At 56.0% G+C, this 12,777-nt stretch overlaps 2 protein-coding genes across 3 annotated transcripts; one reads left to right on the top strand and one right to left on the bottom strand.

The window, feature by feature from the left end:
* The first annotated feature begins 194 nt into the window (after positions 1 to 194).
* Kifc2 (kinesin family member C2) lies at positions 195 to 9,307 on the top strand. 2 transcript variants are annotated; one of them, XM_048358368.1, is made up of 18 exons: positions 197 to 381; positions 630 to 711; positions 888 to 1,039; positions 1,838 to 1,976; positions 2,119 to 2,264; positions 2,603 to 2,668; positions 2,760 to 2,888; positions 3,260 to 3,337; positions 3,451 to 3,565; positions 3,645 to 3,754; positions 4,118 to 4,226; positions 4,336 to 4,493; positions 7,488 to 7,592; positions 7,677 to 7,798; positions 7,907 to 8,030; positions 8,111 to 8,240; positions 8,330 to 8,586; positions 8,680 to 9,307. In XM_048358368.1, the coding sequence occupies exons 1-18, from the start codon at positions 283 to 285 to the stop codon at positions 8,932 to 8,934; spliced, it is 2,376 nt and encodes a 791-aa protein (XP_048214325.1). In that variant the 5' UTR covers positions 197 to 282; the 3' UTR covers positions 8,935 to 9,307. The 2 variants fall into 2 exon arrangements, with proteins under 2 accessions (XP_048214324.1, XP_048214325.1); XM_048358367.1 differs by having other exon boundaries at positions 195 to 381; positions 3,243 to 3,337; positions 3,451 to 3,754.
* Foxh1 (forkhead box H1) lies at positions 9,295 to 12,434 on the bottom strand. The gene is made up of 4 exons (XM_048358374.1): positions 12,251 to 12,434; positions 11,102 to 11,386; positions 10,711 to 10,815; positions 9,295 to 10,606 (listed from the first exon to the last, which is right to left on the bottom strand). Exons 2-4 carry the CDS (start codon positions 11,273 to 11,275, stop codon positions 9,779 to 9,781), a joined length of 1,107 nt encoding a protein of 368 aa, XP_048214331.1. The 5' UTR covers positions 11,276 to 11,386; positions 12,251 to 12,434; the 3' UTR covers positions 9,295 to 9,778.
* Positions 12,435 to 12,777: the final 343 nt, after the last annotated feature.

Here is a 12,777-nt window from a genome sequence, read left to right as displayed (position 1 = left end):
GCTTCCGGAGATGAGGCCGCTGTGGGCGCCGTGAGACGGAGACGGGGTCGGCCGGTAGGGTAGGGAGAAGGGATGAGCCCTACTGGGTGAGGCCGCGGTGACTCCCGTTTTGGGGGCCTTGGTCCCCGCGCCCGCCCCGAGGCGCGCGTCCTCCACCCGTGGGATCCCGGCCGTGGGGGCGGCTGCCGCGAGCATGCGCACGGGCACTGCGGCGGGCGGGTGCGGTGGCGAGTCGGGACGCGGGGCGGCACGTAGCGGGGTTCTCGGCCGCCCCGCGAGCCCATGTATGCCTTCTATTCGCTGCTCATCTATATCTTCTACAGCCTCTTCCGCAGGGATGGCGGGGCGGCGGCAGCTGCGGACCCCGGGGACCCCGCTCAGGTGAGCAGGGTGGGTCTGCATCGCGGGCGGACCCCCGCCCCCACCCCGAGGTCGGGTGGCGGCAGGCTGGCACAGCTGAAATCCTTAGGTTGCGGTCGCTGGGGAGTGGGCCGCGCTGAGGACTCCTGACTGGGTCCAGGTGTTGGAAGCAGAGACCGGCGGCAGCCCTCTGGCCCAGTTCCACGAGGGAAGGAGCCCATCACAGGCTTCCTGCCCCTCCTCAGGGGTGCTCCTTGCTCCCTCTCTAGAGAGCCGGATGCAAGCCCAGGAGTCGTCGTCATCCCGATCGGCTGTCGTCGGAACTGTGGACCGAGCTGACCGGCCTGGCCGGTAGGGAAGTGGTGTGTGTGTGTGGGGGGGGGGGATCGGAGCTCTGACGGGGACCTGGAGCAAGCCCTGCAGTGGAGAGGGAGGGTGACCTCATTGGGAGGAGAGCAGCCCCACCCTCCTGCACGTGACACAGAACCCACCCCCCCACCCCCCGCCCCCCACGCGCCGCCTCGCAGGCTGCTCCGACTCTGGGGATGGCCTGGAAGCGCGAGCTGAGGGCCGTCCAGCCGAGGTTTCCCTGGAAGAAGCTCTCCTGCGCCTTGCCGAGTTCCTTTCCGTCCAGCTGGGGGCAGAGGAGGGCGGTGAAAATCCTCCCAACTTGGACAAGGTGAGCCACACAGGGGCTGTCTTCAGCCATCATTTCTCACTACCTCTGTTCTTGTGGTCCCCACAGCCCTGCCTCTCCGTTTTCTTTTCTCTGATTCTTTTTTTTTTTTTTGTCGGTTGTGGGGCTTGAACTCAGGGCCTGAGTGCTGTCCGGGAGCCCTTTTACTCAAGGCTAGCGCTCTACCACTTTTTTTTTTTTTTTTTTTTTTTTTTTTTTTTTGGCCAGTCCTGGGCCTTGGACTCAGGGCCTGAGCACTGTCCCTGGCTTCTTTTTGCTCAAGGCTAGCACTCTGCCACTTGAGTCACAGCGCCACTTCTGGCCGTTTTTTTCTGTATATGTGGTGCTGGGGAATCGAACCCAGGGCCTCATGTATACGAGGCAAGCTCTCTTGCCACTAGGCCATATCCCCAGCCCCGCTCTACCACTTTTTGACACTTCCGGTTTTCTGGTGGTTAAATGGAGATGAATTGCACAACAGGGCTGGGAATGTGGCTTAACGGTAGAGTGCTAGCCTAGCATGCATAAAGCCCTGGGTTTGATTCCTCAGCACCACATATACAGAAAAAGCAGGAAGTGACTCTGTGGCTCAAGTAGTAGAGCAAAAACTCAGGGACAGTGCTCAAGCCCTGAGTTCAAGACCCAGGACTGGCCAAAAAAAAAAAAAAAGGTCTCACAGACTTTCCTGCTCTGGCTGGCTTTGAACTGAGATCCTCCGATCTCAACCTCCTGAGTAGCTAGGATTGCAGGCATGAGCCACCCGCTTCCAGCTTTCTTCTCTTATTCTTATCTCCTTCACAGCCTGGTGAGGTCCCTCCACTATTGACCTTGACCAGTCAGCTCTTGGCCCTTCTAACATGGATTCAGAGCCCCAGAGGAAGGCAGGCTCTGCTTCAGGGAACTCAGCCAACCTCACCAGTGCAGCTCCCCACCCTAGATGGTTTGTAAGGGGTATAGCCTGTGGGAGGAGAAGGTCTATCAGAACATGGGTGGCCTGGAATCCAGAGTACTAAACCCAATTGTACTCCTCAGGACTCAGGCCAATCAGATTCTCAATCCTAATTAGGTCTACCCATTTCCAGGATCTCTGTCACCAGAAGAAAGCCCTTCCTATCCCACACCTATCCTCAATGAAGTACCAAGGGGTGAGGCCCAAGGATGGAGGCCTTCCCAGTTGGGGGAAGATCAGGGGGCTTGGCAGCGGCTGGAGCAGCTCATCCTTGGACAGGTGAGGGACCCAAGAGCTGCAGGAACTGGGGAGTGGGAGACCCCAAAAAAGGAGTTCCCTGCTGAACGTCAGTGGCTCAAGCCTGTAATCCTAGCTGCTCAGGAGGCTGAGATCTGAGGATCGAGGTTCAAAGCCAGCTCAGGCAGCAAAGCCCGTGAGACTCTTATCTATAATTAACCACCAGAAAACTGGAAGTGGTGCTGTGGCTCAAACTGGTAGAGCACTAGCTTGAGCTGAAGAGCTCAGGGACAGGGTCCAGGCCCAGAGTTCAAGTCCCACGACTGACCAGAAAATAAAAATAAAAAAGGAGTTCCCTCTGTCCTTTGACTCCTTTGCAGCTGGAAGAGCTGAGGCAGCAGCTGGAGCAGCAGGAGGAGGAGCTGGGCCGACTGCGCTTGGGAGTGGTAAGGCTGCTGGAGTGGGCCTATGGAGCAGGGCAGGAGGACTGGAGTCTTCCGTGGGTCCTGAAGGCATTACGTTCTTTCTCTCTGCCAGGGGGCAACAGATTCAGAAAAACGGGTTCAGCATCTCACATTGGAGAATGAGGCCTTAAAGCAAAGCTTGAGCCTCACTCGAGACCTCCTGTTACACTGGGGCCCCAGCCCTGCTACCAGGCCCTCACAGGTACCCTGCTCCCTGACTACTGCTGTGCCTGAAGCCCAGGCTCCTACAGCACATCTGGCATCTACCAACAATGCCTCAGCCTCTTCAGGACTTGGTGCTTTCTGAAGCAGGCCCTGTCAGGGGGCCATCTTTGATTACAGACATGCCCTGGGATGCACAAGAGGCAGAACCCTCTTTAGTGGCATCTCTAAGTGACCCCAGGAAAGCAGAGGAACTAGGGGAAGGAGCCCTGCAGGGAGTTGGGAGTCATGGATTCAGTTGTACTGGCTACTTTTTATTTGCCCTTCCTATTTGTGAAATGGGCCCAAAGATTTCCCCTTTCTGAGTTGCTAACTGGTTCCATGGCCCACCTAGCTCCCACCCTCCTGCAGGAGGAGGCAGAGGCTCTGTTGGAGCTCCAGGGCCGGCTGCAGGAGGCCCAAGACACCACAGAAGCCCTCCGAGTCCAGGTGGGCGTGGGTCCCACCGATAAACAGGGCTGAGGCACTGGGAGGGGGAATCTGAGGTAGGGTCTGGCAAGTGCCTGTTTCCTCAGTGACAGGGGTGGGGTTGGGTGGGACAGCTGGGAGTGCAGGAGGTGCAGCTGCAGGGCCTTCGAGGGGCCCTTCAGCAGCTCCAGCAGGAGACAGAGCAGAACTGCAGACGGGAGCTGCAGCAGGTGCATGGGCAGCTGGCAGGTAAGGGCTGGGGGGAGAGGGCTTGTGGAACGCCCTCTGGGCATTTGGGCTTTCCTTCTCAACATCCATCCTCCTCCAGGACTTCGAGCACGGATGGCCAGCCTTCGTCAGGGCTGTGGGGACCTCCGAGGACTGGTCAGCACCTTTACCCAAAGCTGCCAGGGTTCTCTGAGTGAGGCCCAAGGCCAGGTTAGACTTCCATCTTTCCTCCTTTCCTAGTGTCTGGGGGTAGCTTTCTCATTCCTGGGAGAGCCTCTGTTACCTCTCCCTTCTTAGCCTTAGGAAGTCGTATGCATCCGTGGGTCAGTTGTTGGCTCACTGTTATTATTCTGTGTAAACCAGTTGCTGAGAAACTCAGAAGAACAGATGATATAATATCCTTACCTAAGATTACTAAGTTCCACCTCAGACCCACTGGGACTGACAACCATGGAAAATTGTAGCCCACCACAGTTGGTGGCCACACAGTGGCTCACTTGCTGTCAGCATTGCACCACATTTGGAGTTGCCTGGAGACCTGTCTTTGCCTTCCTCACATCCCTATTCCCTCAGGTGTCCTGGGCCTTGGGGGCACTGTCATCTGAAAGGGCTGTGTCTCAGCATCCTGAGGGGCATCAGAGGCCCCCAACTGGATGCCCAGGGCGTCTGTTGGAGCTTAAGGGTATGGTGGCTTGGGGCAGGGAGCAATGGGAAGATCGGGCTGGAGGAAGTGTAGCCTCTTTGGGCTTCAGGGCTAAGAATGTGACCTGCTAATCTGATCTCCATTGCAGGCAATATCCGAGTCCTGTGTCGTCTGAGGCCGGGAACATCCTCTAGCCTGATGAACCTAGAGCCTGGACCTGGTGGCTCCATCACCACTTGCTATAGAGGGCGCCAGCGTCGCTTCTGCCTGGACTGGGTCTTCCCTCCAGATGCCAGCCAGGAGGAGGTGTGACAGCCCCTTTCTTCACTGGTCCTGAACTTTACAAGTCCATAAGAGGCTCATTTCCCCTTCTCTTTTCTGTTTGTCCACCTGGAAAAGGGAGGGTGGGCTCCAGCAGGGAATGGAACTACTAGAATGCCTGGGAGGCTGGACCAGCCACAGTTTGAGGTGACATTGACTACTTGGTAGAACTGGCGGGCTGGGAATATGGCCTAGTGGCAAGAGTGCTTGACTCGTATACATGAAGCCCTGGGTTCGATTCCCCAGAACCACATATATATAGAAAATGGCCAGAGGTGGCGCTGTGGCTCAAGTGGCAGAGTGCTAGCCTTGAGCAAAAAGAAGCCAGGGACAGTGCTCAGGCCCTGAGTTCAAGGTCCAGGACTGGCAAAAAAAAAAAAAAAAGAGTATCATGGGCTTGGTAGAACTGGCTGTAGAGCATCTCTGGGTGCTATAGTGGTAGAGGACAGTTACCCCACAGGTGTTGACTTAGTACCTTCCCCTCTCAAGCTTCACTGGCTGGCCACTCCTCCTGAGGATTTAGATGGTCCACCTGTAAGGGCAGAACCCCATTGTTTTTTTCTTTTATCCCATTTCCATGCTAGACATCAGTAGAAAAGCAGTGGCTCATGGCCCAGCCCACCCACTTGTTTCATATTTGCACAGGTATTGCCTCTGGAGCTTCTGTAACTGACAGGGAGTCTCAGAGCTGAGGGGGGATTAGGTAGAGACAACGTAGACCCAGGTCACCTGCTGGTCTCCCAGGTACAGTATGGTGAATGACTGGCAAGGGCAGAGGGCACACTACTGACTCATTTTGCACCCACCTGTCTTCTGTCACATTAGTCCCCCTGGCCACAGCTCCTACCCCAAACTAGAGCTCTGCACACCCTCCTTTCCTTTCTCTTGTCCACTGCCTTCTGGACACTGCCTTCTCTATGTGGTGTGTCTAGACCCAAAGCATCTGTTATGAAACAATTCAACTGTTTTCATTTCTGCATCAACATTCACAGTGATTCTTTTGCTCAGTCAGGAATTCTTAGCACCCACTCTGGTGATTCTAGATTGTGTCCTCATGGCTATCAGCTTAGAGTTCATGCAGAAGTGACAGCCATCTAGGCACTAGGGACCTTTCTGGTACTAAAGCTGGCCATGTTGTTGCTCAGAAGGCTACTACTGTATCCAGCTGCCAACAGGATAGCTGTCTCAGTTGTATCTCCCCCTCAGCCTCCTCTTTACTTTTCAGGTACCAGGTTCCAGCAGTCTTGGCTGACCATTATCCTTCACAACCCACAGGCCTTTTCTGAGCACATCCTTTGCATTACTCTGGCCCTCCAAACAGGTGCTACAGAGGGAAACTTGCAGAAAGGATAAACAGTAACTGGTTTCAAGGATGAGAAGTAAATGCCTGGCTTGAGCAAGGCAATCAGGCCCCAGCATCTGGCCCTCAACTGCTGCTCTCAGAATCTCCTTAGTTTTTGGATCCCACATTCTGTACATGCTATTTCCTTTTGTCACATCTCATCTTCTCCCCCGCCCTTTTTTTTTTTTTTGCCAGTCCTGAGGCGTGGACTCAGGGCCTGAGCACTGTCCCTGGCTTCTTTTTGCTCAAGGCCAGCACTCTACCACTTGAGCCACAGCACCACTTCCGGCTTTTTCTGTTTATGTGGTGTTGGGGAATCAAACCCAGGGCTTTGTGCATGCTAGGCAAGCACTCTACCACTAAGGCACATTCCCAGCCCCTCATCTTCTCCCCCTCATCTTCTCCCTTTTATCGCCTGGCTAATTCTTCTCTTTCTTTCTTTCTTTCTTTTTTTTTGGCCAGACCTGGGCCTTGGACTCAGGGCCTGAGCACTGTCCCTGGCTTCCTTTTGCTCAAGGCTAGCACTCTGCCACTTGAGCCACAGCGTCACTTCTGGCCGTTTTCTGTATATGTGGTGCTGGGGAATCGAACCCAGGGCCTCATGTATATGAGGCAAGCTCTCTTGCCACTAGGCCATATCCCCAGCCCCTCTTTTTCTTTCTTCCTTCCTTCCTTCCTTTCTTTCTTTCTTTCTTCCTTCCTTCCTTCCTTCCTTCTTTTCTTTCTTTCTTTCTTTCTTTCTTTCTTTCTTTCTTTCTTTCTTTCTTTCTTTCTTTCTGCCAGTCCTGGGGCTTCAATTCAGGGCGTGGGCTTCTTTTTGCTCAAGGCTAGCACTCTACCACTTGAGCCACAGTGCCACTTCTAGCCTTTTCTGTTTATGTGGTCCTGAGGAATTGGACCCAGGGCTTCATGCATGCTAGGCAAGCACTCTACCACTGTCACATTCCCAGCTCTTGCTTGGCTAATTCTTAAAAATACCACCTTTTGTCCAATGCTGGTAGCTTATGCCTATAAGCCCAGCTACTCAGGATGCTAAGATATGAGAGATATGAGGATCGTTGCTTGAAGCCAGCCCAGGCAGAAAAGTCTGTGAGACTCTGTTGTTGTTGTTGGTGGTGGGGGTCGTGAGACTTGAACTTTGGGCCTGGGTGCTGTCTCTGAGCTCGTTAGCTCAAGGTTAGTGCTCTACCACTTGAGCCAACAACTATTTCCAGTTTTCTGATGGTTAACTGGAGACAAGAGTCTCATGGCCGGGCTGGGAATATGGCCTAGGGGTAAAAGTGCTTGCCCCATATACATGAAGCCCTGGGTTCGATTCCTCAGCACTACATATATAGCAAAAAGCCAGCAGTGGCCCTGTGGCTCAAGAGGTAGAGTGCTAGCCTTGAGGAAAAGCTCAGGGACAGCCCCCAAGGCCCTGAGTTCAAATCCAAGAACCAGCACACACACACACACACACACACACACACACACACAAAATTACCACCTTTTCCAGGGAGGTAGAGGGTCTCTTCTGTTACCCACTGTGATCTCTGGGAGTCACATTCCAGTCAAGTTATACTCTGCTCACCTTTCCAGGTTCTGAATAGGAAATTAGGGAGGTGATCAAGACATTTTTCCACCCCTTCTGCCCTTAGGTGTTCAGTCAACTAGAGCCAGCTGTGCTGTCCTGCCTCAGAGGCTACAGTGTCTGCATCTTCACCTATGGTCAGACTGGGTCTGGGAAAACCTACAGCATGGAGGTGAGTTAGAAAGTAAACTTGGACAAGGGGAAGGCCCTGGGTACCTGGGTGTGAGTCCAATGTGGGACTATGCACTATCCCCAGGGCCCACCTGAGGACCCTGGCATTGCCCCTAGGGCGCTGCAGTCCCTGTTCCAGGAAATGGAGACTGGAGGCCAGCACCGAGTGACCCTCAGCATGGTGGAGATCTACAATGAGGCAGTCAGGTTGGAGCTGCCCTGTGGGATCTCCTCCTCGTTTGGCCTAAGGCCTCTCTGGCCATCCCTAGAGCCAGGCAGAGCTACCCAGCTTACCCGCTTTCTCTTTCTCACCAGGGACCTCCTGGCCCCAGGGCCTCCGGAACGCCTGGTGCTGAGGCAGGGGGCAGGAGGCCACGGGGGAATCCAGGTGGCAGGTCTCACTCACTGGGATGTGCCTGACCTAAAGACCCTACACCAGGTAAGGTTGCCCGCTAGGGTCTTTCCTTGCGCTGGGGAGTGAGAATCCTACACCAGGCCAGCCCTGACTGCACTTTCCAGATGCTGAGTTTGGGGAGGAGCAACCGGGCCACCGCTGCAACCGCTATGAACCAGCATAGCTCCCGCTCCCACGCCCTGGTCACGCTCAGGTTGTGCTCCACGGCTTCTCCCTGTGCCCCGGGCACTGCAGGTACACTGCCTGGGCCAGGGTGTTTTCCAGCGCACCACAGGCCTCACAGGTCTGGCCTTTCTCCACGTGGGTCTCGCGCATCCCCACAGGCACGCTGCACCTGGTGGACCTGGCGGGATCCGAGCGCGCATGGAAAGTGGCGGCCGCAAGCACGTCCCGGGGAGACCCGAACGGCCCACGGCGCCTGCGAGAGGCGCAGACTATCAACCGCTCGCTGCTGGCCCTCGGAGGTGTGATGGCTGCCCTGCGGGCTCGGCGGCCCCACGTGCCCTTCCGAGACTCGAAGCTCACGCGCCTGCTGCAGCCGGCGCTCGGCCCGGGAACCACCGCAGTGCTGCTCCTGCAGGTGGGCGCCGGCGCGGGGCGGGGCTTAGGGGGGCGTTTGCATGGCAGGCACCACCCACGAAGCCCTCCCACCCACCGTCTCTGCTCCCTGCAGATCTCCACGCGGCCGGAAGACCTCGGGGAGACCGTCTGCTCACTCAAGTTTGCCGAGCGAGTGGGTCAAGTGGAGCTGGGTCCCGCCCGACGCCACAGTGCCCGGGGCTCTGCGACTCCTTCCTCCCTTAGTACCGACACCCCACTCACTGGAACGCCCTGCACTCCTACGCCATCACCCGGCAGCCCTGCAAGCCACAGCCTCGGCAGTTGCTCTGGCTTGGATCTCTCTGCCCCGGGGAGCTTGCCTCCCTAGTCCTGGGTAGAAGCCCTGCCTGGGGTGGCAGGGGCCGGGGAAGCTCCTCTGCTGGCAGAGGCAATAGAAAAGTTCCTGCACCCACCCCATCCTCTCAGTAACCTCCTTGACCCCTGGGGATCTATTGTTCCCTCCCAGGTCCAGTGGTCTCCTGCTTCTTAGCCAGCAGAGTTATGTCTGGAGAAATAATTGCCCCCTCCCCCCAGCTGGCTAGAGCCCTCAGCTCTCCTTATCACCATTTGCCTGTTATCACAGCCCACAGCAGGAGATCCTAGAGCTGCAGGAACCAGAACTCAGACTCTGGCCAAGTGGTTTCCCAAGTCAAGATCCCCTGCCCCCAAATCAGACTTGAAATTAAAATGCTGTAAATTCCTTTACTGTTATTTCCCAACCTGCATCAGCCCAAGATTTGTGTAGGATTGTGTCTTCATTTCCTAAACGTTTCCTCAAAAGGTGCTAACTCTTCCCCAGATAGTTGAGGGAAGGCAGGACTTCAGGCTGGATCCCTCCCCCAACCTGGAGCCAGGGAGAGGAGGCAACAGATAGTGATGGATTGATAGATAGATGGTGTGTGAGCCTAAGAAAATGGGGACCAAGAAGGACTGCCCCAGGCTGCTTCTCCACCTCTGCCCCTGGATATGGGGGAGGCAGAGGCATGACTGACCAGGGTGAGGTTTGTGACCCGCCGGGCCACAACCCTTTCTTGGGTAGCCCAATAAAAACTGAGGATTCTCAGCAAGGCTGTGCCTGCTGTTTCAAGATTATTGTGACCATTTGACACTTCCTAAACTAGGTTTGCCATCAAGCTGGGGATAAGAGAAAAGCAGTCCCTGTCCAAGAGGCTTCAAAGGCTGCACCAAGACAGCAGCCAGCCTGGGGCAGAAGCAGCTAGGTCCCGAGGGTGGCTGACCCACACATCATAGATGCTCTTGTTGGGTGGCACTCCCTGAAAGAGGGAGTCCAGATCCCAGAGCAGCCTCTGGGATCCTTGGGATTCAGGAGCTACTCCCCAGTAGGCCCGATTACTTGAAGGTGGGCACCCAGGACAGGAAGTAGGTGGTAGGGGGGCCAAGGGCATTACTACATTGGGAGTATAAATGGGTAAGTAGGAGGTAGGCAGCTGACCCCACAGAGAGGTCCTTTGTCTCCCGCTGGATAGTTCCCCTGGGTCTGGAGTACCCTGCAGTAAGTGGAAGGGCCAGGTCCTGGGCTCTGGGGAGAGGGGTGATGGCCTGATGATTGGCCCTTGGGAAGTCTCCCCTTCTCTTGTGGGCCCTGGGAAAGAGCAGAGGGGCCACAGAGGCCTCTCAGAGGGCTGGGGTGGTGTGGGCACCACCTCCTCCGTATTGGACCCTGTGCCTACTTGAGTTGGGCTGCTCTGTCCAACCTGGGTGGACTGCTGGGGCCAGGTTACCCCCTCCTTTGGATCCCCTAGTAGGGACTTGATGCTAAAGCCCTCCCTGGGTAGCGGCAGGGGACTGGGTGGCGGGTAAGGCCGGCCTTGAAGCACATAGGGGCTCAGGTCCTTGGCAAAGGCTCTGTGTGCACCGTGGCTCTGCCAGCGCCGGCACAGAGCAGTGTTCTGCAGTCGCAGTGCCTCAGCTGGAATCAGGCTCACATCGACCACCCAGAAGTTGCCCTTGGCCTGTGGCTTCGAAGGGTCCTTGGGCACCTGTGTGTGTGGAGGGGTAGGCTTGAGTAGAGGCATTCAGACTTCAGTTGCTCAAGGCCTCCGTGCCCGCCCTGCCCCTGGGCTCTGACCCTTTCCTGCCCCACCTTGCGGAAGCACCGGTTGGAGGAAAGGTTGTGGCGGATAGAGTCCTTCCAGCCTTCGTAGTCATCCCTGAAGAAGGGGAACATGGCCTGGACCTGACGAATGATCTGAAACCAGGTACAGCCAGGGCTGTGAGTGGGATTGAAGAATGCCCCAGCCCTCACCCGGAGCCTGGTCTAGGGGTTACCCAGCACCCCCCCCCTTCACAAAGGAACACCTCTAAGGCCTACAGGCGTGCAGTTCTGGGAGAAGGGTCTCCCCTGAGTATCTCAGCTTTCAGGACATGTCTTGGTAGCAGAGAGACTAGGTGGAGGTAAAAGCCAAACCTGGTCCTTGAGTTGCTGGGGGAATGGGTCAGGGAAAGGTCCGACCACCAAGTGTGAGGGAGCTCACCTGGGCCAGCTTCAGCCTGCGGGAGGGTGCTGCCTGAATCACCAAGGCGATCATAGCCAAGTAGGTGTATGGGGGCTTGTCATGTCGCAGGTATCTCTTCTTCCTCCTCTTGGGTGGCTTCGAGGGTGACTCTGTCTCATGGGACCCCAGGCGGGAGTCACTACAGGGACCCATGCAGGGGAGTTAGACAACTTTGGCTGGATCCTGGTCTAGTGAAGGGCTCAAAGCATAGGGGTAGAATGCTGAGGCAGGGCCAGGGCTTGAAGCTCGGCTGGCCGGCTGGTCCTTTATCATTCGGATGAAAGGGGGAGGGGAAAGGAGGAAGAGGCTATGGGGGAGGGGAACCTATGGAGGCTGCCACAATTAGCAGGTTTTGGTTAATCTAAAAGGGAGGGGCCAAAAGGATTCCAGTGGGGACTTCTGGTGACCTCCTTGGAACCACAGTCTCCACTTCCAGACAGCCTTTGGGTTCTTGAGCGGATGGCAAATTGGGAGGAAAAGTCCTTGTAAGTAGCTCACACCAGAATCATTTTGCCTGGGCCAAGCCTCAGACTCTTATTTAACAGAGAGTGTGACTTGCCAACCAAGTTGCCAGGGAAGGGTAGGGGCTTCCCTGGAGTCCAAAACAAATAGAACACAAGCTTTAGGGGCTCTGATTGTCTACCCTAGGATGACCAGGAGCCCTTCCTGGGGGGAAAGGCCAAGAAACCCCAACCCCAGGAGCAAAAGGAGGTTATAGTGGACTCGAGTGTTTTCTCAGGAGTGTCACAGGAGCCCAAGTGAGCTCTTCACCTCTTTTCTGTATATATGGTCCTGTCCCTAGGGTCAGTAAAGAGATATACTCTGTACTCTGCCCCAAAGCCTAGGTCCTTCTCATCACACTGAGGTTTGCCCATGAAGGTCTCAGTAGCAGGGTGCCAATAGTGGTGGTTGCTGCTGGGACCAAGGGCTTAGATCTACAGGAATGCTTCAGTAGTGCTTTGAGAACTCATCTTTTCCAGTGGAAAGGGTGAAATCTTTCAGCCTGAAGTGGATGTTTCGCATCTTGAGATGCTGAGGGAAGGCATGAGCCAGGAGTACACTGAAGGACAAAGCTTGAGGCCAAATACAGGATGAGTGTGAAAACCATATTGCTTCAGCCCATCTCACCTTTGCCTGGGTTGTGCCTCTACCTCGGACTGTTTCCAGACCTCACCTGGTTTCCTCTAGAGCGGTCATCTCCTACCCCAGGAGGCCGGCTCTCCCGTTCCCAGACCTCTATATCTCGAGGCTAGAACCTATGTCCACAGCCCCACTTGGCGAAAAGGTCCTTCTGGTCTCTCCTACAAGTCTGAGGAGTTCCCCATGCCTCAGGATGAAGTCTGGCCCCCTGGTCTGGCGTTTAAAGGCTTCTCGACCTGGCTGCTGTTCTCTGACCATACTTCCCAGGTCCCTCAACCCGCACCCGAGCTGCGGCCCTTCCTGTCGGCAGCTCGGGCGGGCCCTTTGTCCTTGGCACGCGCTCTGTTGTTCCCTCAGGCCCCCCTAGAGGACTCCGCTTTGAGCGATGGGCTCCTACCCTCTCTTCAGGTTGTGTGAAGCCCACAAAACCACCCACCCTGCCGGGGCAGCTCACTACTCCCTGCGCCGCGGCGTCCCGAGCGGCCGGGCCCGCCCTCCCCGCAGCCCCGCGAGGG

The sequence above is a fragment of the Perognathus longimembris genome, chromosome 12 (genome assembly GCF_023159225.1).
Source record: "Perognathus longimembris pacificus isolate PPM17 chromosome 12, ASM2315922v1, whole genome shotgun sequence".
Classification (NCBI taxonomy): Eukaryota; Metazoa; Chordata; class Mammalia; order Rodentia; family Heteromyidae; genus Perognathus; species Perognathus longimembris.
The sequence above is the reverse complement of the archived record's forward strand: the minus strand, read 5'-3'. Positions and strand labels throughout refer to the sequence as shown.

What these genes read in the sequence shown, in the direction of transcription:
- Kifc2 (XM_048358367.1), top strand. Translation starts at nt 283, where the DNA reads ATGTATGCCTTCTATTCGCTGCTCATCTATATCTTCTACAGCCTCTTC. An exon ending in CAGAAGCCCTCCGAGTCCAG is followed by an intron (nt 3,338 to 3,450) that starts GTGGGCGTGGGT and finishes TGGGTGGGACAG; the next exon opens with CTGGGAGTGCAGGAGGTGCA. An exon ending in ACCTAAAGACCCTACACCAG is followed by an intron (nt 8,031 to 8,110) that starts GTAAGGTTGCCC and finishes TGCACTTTCCAG; the next exon opens with ATGCTGAGTTTGGGGAGGAG.
- Foxh1 (XM_048358374.1), bottom strand. Translation starts at nt 11,275, where the DNA reads ATGGGTCCCTGTAGTGACTCCCGCCTGGGGTCCCATGAGACAGAGTCA. An exon ending in GCAGGCTGAAGCTGGCCCAG is followed by an intron (nt 10,816 to 11,101) that starts GTGAGCTCCCTC and finishes ACCTGGTTTCAG; the next exon opens with ATCATTCGTCAGGTCCAGGC. An exon ending in CCAACCGGTGCTTCCGCAAG is followed by an intron (nt 10,607 to 10,710) that starts GTGGGGCAGGAA and finishes CCACACACACAG; the next exon opens with GTGCCCAAGGACCCTTCGAA.